This window comes from Castor canadensis, chromosome 1, assembly GCF_047511655.1.
Source record: "Castor canadensis chromosome 1, mCasCan1.hap1v2, whole genome shotgun sequence".
Classification (NCBI taxonomy): domain Eukaryota; kingdom Metazoa; phylum Chordata; class Mammalia; order Rodentia; family Castoridae; genus Castor; species Castor canadensis.
Window position 1 is genome coordinate 172,257,653 of NC_133386.1, and position 9,873 is coordinate 172,267,525.

General features: G+C 43.1%; 1 protein-coding gene across 2 annotated transcripts in view; it reads right to left on the minus strand.

Moving 5' to 3' along the window:
- Slc1a2 (solute carrier family 1 member 2) overlaps window positions 1-9,667 on the minus strand; it is a 144,924-nt gene extending 135,257 nt beyond the window's left edge. The window contains exons 1-2 of one of the 2 annotated variants that reach the window (XM_074044480.1): window positions 9,390-9,666; window positions 9,054-9,136 (exon numbers count right to left, since the gene is read on the minus strand). In XM_074044480.1, the coding sequence (XP_073900581.1) occupies window positions 9,054-9,070 (17 nt within the window). In that variant the 5' untranslated portion in view covers window positions 9,071-9,136; window positions 9,390-9,666. Of the gene's footprint in view, window positions 1-9,053; window positions 9,137-9,389 lie in introns of both variants that reach the window. The other variant, XM_074044485.1, reaches the window with a different exon arrangement.
- Between the last annotated feature and the right edge of the window lie 206 nt (window positions 9,668-9,873).

A 9,873-nucleotide genomic window follows, 5' to 3' on the forward strand; every position in this document is an offset into this window, starting at 1 on the left:
AAGAAAATGAAGAGAAATACCCATAGAGGTGTTATCAAGGCCTTGGATTATGAACAGAAGTGTTCTTTCATCTCTGATAATATTTTAATATTTATCAATGAAATAGAACAGAGAAATGTCAACATATAAGCACCCCTGGCCAGAGATGGACAAAATACTTGACTTTTTGGATGAAGAGAAAAATGAGGCAGATATTGCAGAAAGGGGTCATCCAGTTCACTTTCCCCAGGTCAAGACTCCATGGGAAATAAATGTCAGGAATAGAAGAACTCTGTTGTCAATGCCCGAATTACCAATAATAGCTGTACTCTGGCTCCCGTACATTTGTCTATTGTTCTTTCTGGTTCCTCCCATTAAACTCATCACTCTAAACAGAAATTGATTGATGCTAACTTCTCTAACGAAGAAATTTCACATAACCATCTTCCCATTGGATCAGGCATCCTCAAAAGGAATGGAGAAGAGAGAAGGACTTCCACTGTCTGTCCTTGGTGGCTATGTGGGTCATAGCTAACACTGAAGGGAGTGATGACCCCAAATTTTCCTTATTCTTATCCATGAGGATCCACTTTTCCCTTCTTCACTCTACTTTTATAGCTCTATTTGCTCTATTTGTTTACTTATAACTGACAGATATGTGTATTTACAGTACACAACAATGATGTTCTGACATATGTATATACTGTGGAATAGTCAGATCAAGCTAATTAATGTATCCATTACCTTACATACTTAGTTTTTTTTTTCTGTGATAAGAACACTTAATGTGTATACTCTTACAACTTTTCAAATATACAATACATTGTTATTAACTATGATCCCTATGTTGTATAACAAATTTCTGGAACTTATTCTTCTTGTATCCTTTCTCGAGGTATAGCATTTGTTACAGATGACAGCTTTGTGGGAGGCCTGGATAGTCAAACTGAAAGTAACTGCACTCATTATGCTACTGTCTCTCAAATATTTGGATGAGGAGTCTGGTGGGAGTCTGGTATGCTGCCCAGATTCCCAGGTCCCCTCTTCAGGACAGAAGGCTTCACTGGCTTAGCTACTAGGATAAGTGATAGACGGCTCTTGACTCTAGATAGCTCTAGATATCTCTTCAAAACCTTGCCCTGTGCTTTCTCAGGGTCATCCTCCCTGCCCTAGCACTACTACATCCAATGACTGACTAGTGCAGGGGTAGAAAGATCACACGTCTTTCTCAATTGGGGCCCATTGGGAAGTGCCATACTTCATCCAGATCTTTCCATAGGTGAGCTAGGTCCTCTGTTGTGACTGGTCCCTCTGCCCACCTTTGTTTCCTTCACATCTTCCCAGGACTTTGTGCTGAGAGCATAGACTTCATTGCACTCAAGTCTCCATCTCAAAATCTGTTTCCTGGGTCCTATTCAGGAAATGTCCCAAAACCAAGGCAGCAAGGTCTATAGAAAGAACTCGAATCTGAATATTCTCAGACTGATAGATAAGCTCCAAGAAGTGATTAGTTCTTCGTTTGAAATGTTAGCACTGAATCACCATGGTCTAAACATCAATAGTCCTCTCAGTACTGTGATGCCACGATGATTGTATAAATGTCTGCTGATCGATGACTTTGAAATCCAGAAAAGCACTGAGGGAAGAGATTCCACCTATAGTTCCATTACTCTCTAATCCATTCTTAGAAATTAGTCCAACATTTATTCTTGACACTTTTGCTATACCATATGCTATGAGTAAATATAGAGGACAACAGCTGAACCCATCTCTCAGGTACTACCAGGCCCTGTAGAGTGTCTAGGATGAGTGATGTTAGTTGATACCCATCCATTTCAGCCCAAAACAAGTTTATCCAATTGTGTTTTTTCATGTTGACTTCCATCCACTTTCTCAGGGAAGCTGGCTATCTGATCCCAACAGTCCTTAGTAAACCGAGATAAAAAACAAAACAAAAAATCAATTTGATCTATAGCTGTTGGCTTTCCTGCAACCTAATAGAGCAGAATGCTTTCCTTCCTTTAGCAAGTTTCTCTTTTCTCATCTTCCCTCACGCACTGCTATTCTTTCTATCTAAAATTCTCTGATTTGATGTCTACAAATTTAGGTATGACAACCATTCTGTTACTGAAACTTATTCCTACTTTTTTATGGTGGCATTTTCTTTTAAATATCATATCTCCATTCAAAGGGAAACTAACTTCTTATTCATAGCCTCTTACAATTTGTCAAAATCTTTTTTTCTTCAGGCAGTGCTTGCTTTCTCTGATCAAAATGACTACAGATACCTCGTTGGAGCAAGAACAAAGCAAAACAAAACAAAAATGAAAGGGAGGGTTTGTGACATTTACCAAAATGTAGACTAATTACAAAATGTGGGCAATATGAAACATTAGATGACAAAAAAGCAAGACACCCAGTGACAATATAAAATGAAACTTCTCTAAGTTGCACTTTTTACTTCAGTAAAATGAGCATAATGCTGGAGTTTTTCCAAGGATTGAATGAAATCACAACATATAGTTGCATAAACTTGGAATAAGTTCAAATGAATGGTCCTATTTGTATCTGTCCATGGTGTCATCCATGAACACTGTTGATGAATAGAAATTACCTCACTATTTCCAAATTATATATTTGGTGGAGAAACACTTTTTAACCAAAAGAGAATGGAATGCTGTGGGAATTAGGTTTCCCTAAGAACTGAAGGGCTTCCCAAAGGAGTCAAACTGGTAGGCTGGATGGATAGCTGACATTTACTGCCCCCTGTTGATTGACCAGCAAAAAAGACACAGAAATAGGACTTCTGAAAGAGTTCTTCCACAATTCAAAAAGCATTCCTAGGTCATCACTGTTTGCATCTGCCCCACTCCCAGAGGGACAGGGATAGTACCTGTTTAAGAAAAGTGAGTAAGTTAAGTCACAACCCTAAATAGCCACATTTGAAGACTGCAAAAGAAAATGTTCCAAGGGCTGCTAAATTCTCATTTATATTTACCACTTAAAGCACATACCCAAGACTCAGTATCCCAAAGATTGGCCCATGTGGTTGCAGCCTAAGCTGCTTAAGGCATTGTCTCTAGATGTAACAATGTTATTAGCTTTTTGACAATCGATAATTACAAAAGAACTCTCTATGAAGAGCAACTCAGAGAAAAGTTAAAGGAAATAAGATGTGGTTAAGGGGTTAAAAAGAAAATTGCTTGAATTACCTTTGATTACATGGAAATGGATTTTGAAGCCTTCCAATCCAAAGCTACTAGGCAATTCTATACCCTTGCAAGGATGGGAGCCAAGTTCACAGACTCTCAATAGCTGTCTTGGAGGGGTGATGGGCTAAATAAGTAATCTGAGGGAAGTGGTCCCACAAAGACTGCATCCAACCTGAAAGGCACATGCTTTGTCTCAGTATATAGACATTCCTCAGTTCCAGCTAACCCCTGACCAGAGGAATAACAGGTGTGGCTAAAGGTTAGAGGCATGGCTCCAGAAGCCATGATCCCCAAGTTCAAGGCCTGGCATTGCCTCTCGCTGCCTGTGAACACTTTGGCAAGTTACTTAATCATTCTATATGCCACTTTCTATGCCTATTAAGATGGGACTAATAATTGTCCCTGCTATATCAAATTATTGTAGAGATTAAATAAATTAATATAGGCAAAGTGCTTTTAAAAATGCTGGGCTGTAATTACACAACAAATGATACTAAGACAAAAGGACAGGTTCTTTTTCATTGTGATATTTAAGAGAAAGTAGAATCAAAATATTTTTAAGGTGAAATTTTTTAAGTTAGGCAAATAACAACAAAAAAATACACCTGGGGGTCACATACAGTCCATAGGTGCTATGCACTTCATGTCCAATGTGCAGAGAGCAAAGCCTGGGGATGGGACAAGCAGGTCACAATTCCCCTTACAACTATCTGTGATCCTGAGAGCATCGTGGCTGGAAACCACGGGTGGCAGTGGCGGGAGCACATAATAATCTGCGCCAGATTATAAGCAGCAAGTGACAGATGGCTCTCCTGACCAAATGTAACATAAGACAGTGCTCTCTGCAATTCAAATGAAGCCTTTAATATACAAGGGAGCATGGGCACAATGTCTCCATCTTTGTCCCCAAGGACTTCCTTCAAGGTCTTTAACGTTTGCTGTCATCAATCCTAGAGAGGATGGGGATTGACACAGTTCAAGTCCAGCTGCCAAAATGGAGTTCATTCCCTTCATTCCATTGTCAAAGGACAGCCCTTGCTCTGAGTCCATAATCCAAAGCAGCTGGCAAGACTACCCAAAACCCCACCCGGCAGCTCAGCAGACAGCAGTCATATCTACTTATCTAAGTAAGACATTAAATAAATAAATGAAAGAAAAATCAGTAAACATTAACACCATTAAGAAACAACCTTAAAAAAGCAAAGCACTAAGAAAATGAGGCATTCTCTTTTAGAGTTTGAGAATCTACCCTCATTCTCTGCTAACACTGCTGCTCCATTGCCTTTTCAGCTATTGTTTAGAGCCAATGAGACAGGTTTATAATCCAATGCCAGTCCTTTTCTACTCCACTAACAAATAGGCAGCCCATCTGCCTCCAATCAATGATGGGGCACGTGGAAATGGACCCATTAGATATTTTTAAACACTTCCTTAATTAATTCATTCCCAGGAGTCAGCACTTGGAATATTGCAGGGTGAGGGGTGGGCAGAGGGAGGAGAACACAAACTCACAATCCTGGTAAGTAAAGAGGTTTATCATAGTGTGGATGCAAAAGCCATCTCTATGAAGCATCCCACCTGCCCCCAACAAGCCGTTAAGAGCACAAAAGGGAAGACAGCAGCAAGGCAGTGGCTTGCATTTGTTAGCATTTTTTTCAGACTGCAAGGACAAGTTCTTAAAATGCAAACAAAAATGGAATTTTAGTTTGAAAATGATGCTTCTGCCTAGTATTGCTAGAGGATTTTAAGTTATCTGTGTTTTATTAGGTTAGAATAATAATAGCAGGCGATTGAAATGAAGAGGAGATTTAGTTCATTCTGAGAGGCAAGATGGTCCAATGGGGAATATGATTCAATATAGAAAACAATTTAGTTTGCCTTCCAAAGGAGGAAAATCAGAAATCTGGGCATTGTGGGGAGGAAAGCAGGGAGGGGACTTTCATTGAAATCAACCTGTGTTCAGCTTCAAACTGTCAAAATCACTGCACTTCTGGAACTGTTGAATTTATGGCACACTGACCCAGAAACCTCACACTTAGCTGCTCAATATTGCTTGTTTTTACAGCAAAAGCATCATCTCTTAAGGGCACCGTCTTGTCTGACACATCCCTTAAAGCTGAAGCCAAAGGAGAGGACACCCAATTGTGTTGTATAATAGGAGAAAAGAAGTAGCCACTGAGACTGGTGTGCGGACCTGTCTTCTGGTTTTTAATAACCTGGTGTTTCCACTTCACAAGTTTCATTTGGATTTAGAAATTATTTCTTGAGAATTAAGCTTGCAATTGCTCACAAAAGACTGTCTGAATAAACATGAAACAGCTCTGTCATAGCTCTACAAATACCTATTTTACCCAAGGAGGCCAATTTCTATATACTTGAAAATGAGAAATGAAATTCTAGTGAGGCCTGAGGCACGCAATATGCAAGCCCACTAGACCCCAAAATGGATGCCCTCCACTCACCCCCAATAAGTCCACTGCATGGGCTCTTCCTCTAGCTGTCTCAAGCTCATTCCACAGGGAAGAGAAGGGAGAATGCAATTGGTATGTTTGCTTTTGTTTGTTTGAAATAATAAATTCAGGAGTTCTCCCTTGTCAGGGTTTTGGGGTTTTGGGTTTTTTTGTTGTTTTTCTGTTTTTTGTTTTCCTATCAGCTCATTTCCATTTCACTTGCTCTCTAAGTCAAAGTGAAATCCAAGCTTTCATGATTGGCTTGTGCCATGACCCCTTGACTCCTAGGAGCTAATCAGAAAACAGATAGCCTGAGTCTCTGATAAATGTGGTGACCTCGCCATCTCCAGTTCCCAGGAACATATTTCTAAAATGCTTGCTTCTTCAGCATCTGACCACTACACTGTGACCCAGTCAATAATGGACACTAGCCTATCTGCCACCAACTACTTATAATCTCTTTCCAATTCGGGTCAGGGACCTAAAAGCCATCTCAGTGACTAACCTTGCAAGACAGGGGATTCAGAAAAATAAAGAACGTTCAACTGTCAAATTAGACCTTGCTTTGTAGAAAAAGACTTCTCAATGCCTGGAAACTACCAAAAAGTCATTGTTGGTTTCTACAGAAGTCAGATGCTGATAACCCCAATTCCAAATAATCAGAAACCTCAAATAACTGGAGAGTTGTGAGCATGCTCTTTGCAAAGAGCAAGTGTATAGATCATACAGTGAATATTCTAAAGGCATCCTGCAGATGTGTATACCAGCCATTTGAGAGGACACCAGTAACCTGTGCAGCCATGCCTCGCACACTCTTCAACGTTAACTGCTGTGTCCAGATGATAATCCCAAGTTCTGCTAAGTCCTGGAATCTTCGTGGAGGGATGATATTATATCCTACATATAGTTTTATTCTTACAGTCTGTTTACATTGGACTGCCTACATCATAGTGTTACTGGAAGAACTACATGTGATGATGTACACAAGTGAGCTTTGAAAGTGGAGTGGTAAGCAGACATAAGATGTCAATGTTGATTCTGATAATTCTTTAACAATTGCTAATCAGTTTATATTGTTGATGGAAGCTACATCATCAAGCAAATGTTATCCAGAATGATCAGTTTATCATATCACCCCATTCCCCAATCATTCTGGGTCCTAGTTGAACTAAAAATACATAAACTGAGAGCATGTCATTACATATTGCTATTTTTGCATCTTTCTCAACAATGTATGTTTCAAGGAGACAGCTTTAATATTGTGAGAGAGCAAAAGCTAACAAAAGAGACCAGCCTGGGGATTCTTTGTAAATTTTCCTTATGAAGCGCTTTAACCAAAGATAACAGAAGGAGCAAAAGAATCTCACCAATTCACATGAACAATTTAGTGACAAAAGTCCTGCACTGGAGTCTAAAAGCCAGTTCCAAACTGTGTGTCTCTTTATCTCCCCCAGAGAGCCTACCATGTGCGTTCAACCCAACTAGGACTCAGTCAAGGCTCCTGGAAGAAAAGAAGGGCTTTGAGAATGTCTCCTGCTGATCAGTTACAACTCCTAAGTAATAAAAGATCATAGACCTTTCTATATTTTTTCCCAGCCTTTCAGATTTTTTAAAGTTCTTTCATCTCTTAAATACAAGTTTCCTTTGGCAGGTCTTTTCATAACCATGAGCAATACACAAAGATGGCAGTAATTGAATGAATCTTTTTTAAATACCAAAAATAATTTCTCCATATTTAATGTCAACTCATTTGGCAGGTCTCATTTAGGACAAAGGTGATATAAATGCACTTAGTTTGGTGAGTTTCGTGGTTGTTTTATCCTCTCCCTTCTCTATCTAGCAATTTAAGTAGGGAGTGAGTTGGATGCAGGATTTGAAAGACTATCATCATCCATCTTTTTCACAGATGTTTTCCAACTCAGCCTTTCCAACAGGGGTAGTTCTAGAAGGGCCTTGAACACAGCCAGAAATGTCTTTATATCTTTTCTAATATGAAAGCCTTTTAAATTAAACATGGGAAGGCACTGAAGCTGAGCCATATGGGCTCATTTTAGCACAAGGTACTACCTCTTTGTACACAGGTGTCTTTCTGGAACATTTTGTTTGTTTGTTTTTGAGAAATAACCATCAAAAAGCTTCACACTGCTAAACTATTAGGCCAAAAAGAAAGAAGAAATTTCATGCTATGACAAGATGCCAGACTCCTTTGGAAGGAGTCCAGGGAAGTGAAAAAGGATGAGTTCTTTCCCCTAGACACAGACAGACAGCTTTAGAAATATATTTTCCTTTGTTGGAGGTTGGAGTCTGGAGATCTGACTTTGGACATCAGCTTTTCATTCCTGCTTAGAGACTTATTTCCCCAAACAAGCCTGCAGAGTTGGTAAAGATCATTACAGAAGATCAGGAGAGTGCCAGCTCCAAAGACTTTCTACTTGAGCCCAGAGGAGCTCCTGATATTTGCTTTTCACATAACATGGGTCCGGTGATCTCTTGCACACTGTTAGTGCCATTCTGCAAATTCTCCCAAAGATTGAATTCACAGATCAGTCTTTTTATTTCCACTCAGGTTCTAGCAAGCCTGTGAGGTTTCCTGGGAGAGCCAGGTCCACGGGCCTTATATTTGAGATCCCTTTGCCATTTTCGGATCCATTTCCCTCTTGCTAAAGACAGCTGTCCTTATTTGTCACTGGGACTTTTTCCTATGCCAACTGTAGCCTCAAGAAGCAAAAGGTGACTCCAGGGCCACCAGCAGAATAGACAAGCCAACGCAACTCCCCAAAGGAGTCTGGAGACTCCTGCCCGTGACCCAAACCACAGGCTCACCCGCCTCTTCCCGGGAAGTACCCAAATCTCTTCCACCCTTGCTTAGAGCTAGCCAGGGAGATTCCGCCATCCAGGGGCAAAGACAGATCAGAGCAGACCTAACACCTTCACCGCAGCTGCAAATCTAGCGTTCAAGGCCGCGCGCGCTGATCCTCGCCCCGCCCAGGCCCTGGTCCCGGCTCATTCATTCCGGCAGGCCCCCACCTTCACCCCGCATGGTTCTCGCCGGCTGCTTCCTCGGCAGTGTCTGCTTACTCTGTGGCCAATATCTTATTGTTTATGAAATCAAAAGTAACCTTAAGAGGATTTTCTCTTCACACCTTTTCACTCCCCCATCGGATCTTATTACCCCTTTAATTAAGATAAAACAACCCCCTTGCTTCTGGCATCCTCAAAGTGTTAAGCCGAAAGCTCCACGAAAGAAAATCAATCCCCTCCCCACCATCCCGCCTCCAGCCAAGCCATCGCTCCGCCACCATCTCCGAGGCCCGGCGCCGACATCTCTGTGTCCCCATCCGGGATGGGGGGCGGGGTACCAACCCGCGCGCGGCTCCCGCTTCCCCGTGGGTACAGAGAAAAGCCCTCTCACCCTTCGGTGGATGCCATGGTCAGGGGAACGCCCCCTCCTCTTCGGCGCTGTGCGCGGCGGCGAGCGAGGGAGTGAACGGGCGCCTGGGTGAGAGCAAGTGTGGAGGGAGCGGTATTTAAGGGGGAGCCTCTCCCCGCCCTTCCACCCCCCTCCCGGGTAAGCCCTTTAGCGCCTCAGCGGGCGCAGGAGGCTCCTGCGGGCGCTAATCCACGTCCCAGCTCTTCACCGCGCGGGTCGCGGTAGCGCTTAGCGGGGCGCTTGGACCATCAAAGACGGTGGCTTCCCCAAGAGAGCGCTCTCCCCAGGGCTGCAAGAGGGTGCACACCAGCGACGCACCTCCGCCGCCTCCGCTGCTACCTGTGCTTTGCTGCGGGGCAAGTGGGCGCCCTGAGTGGTGGTCACAGAGAGTAGAGACAGCGGGAGGCCGAGGAGTGCGAGTGCGGGGGAGTGTGTGCTTGCGTGCGCGCGTGTGCGGGTGTGTGCGCGCTAGGGGAGGCGGTGGAGGCCGCTGAGCCCTGGCTCGGCGCCGGCCAGGGAAGGGATTGCAAGATTTAGCCCCGCCGGAGCTGGGGATTTGCAGGCGATCCCTCTCTATTTTCGTCGAGAGCTGACATCACCCGCGCTGCAGCCTCGAACGACTCCTTTAACCACAGCCCCCTCCCCCATCTCCAGATGCGGTCCCTCCTCTGCCATCCCTTCCCTCCCCCCCCACCCCACGCCATCCGCTTTTTGCCATAAATTACTCAAATAAGAGTAGTCTAAGAAGGCTTGGGCAGCCCGTAGCAGAAGACCAGGATCTAAAGAGCGCTATTGTTTCCCC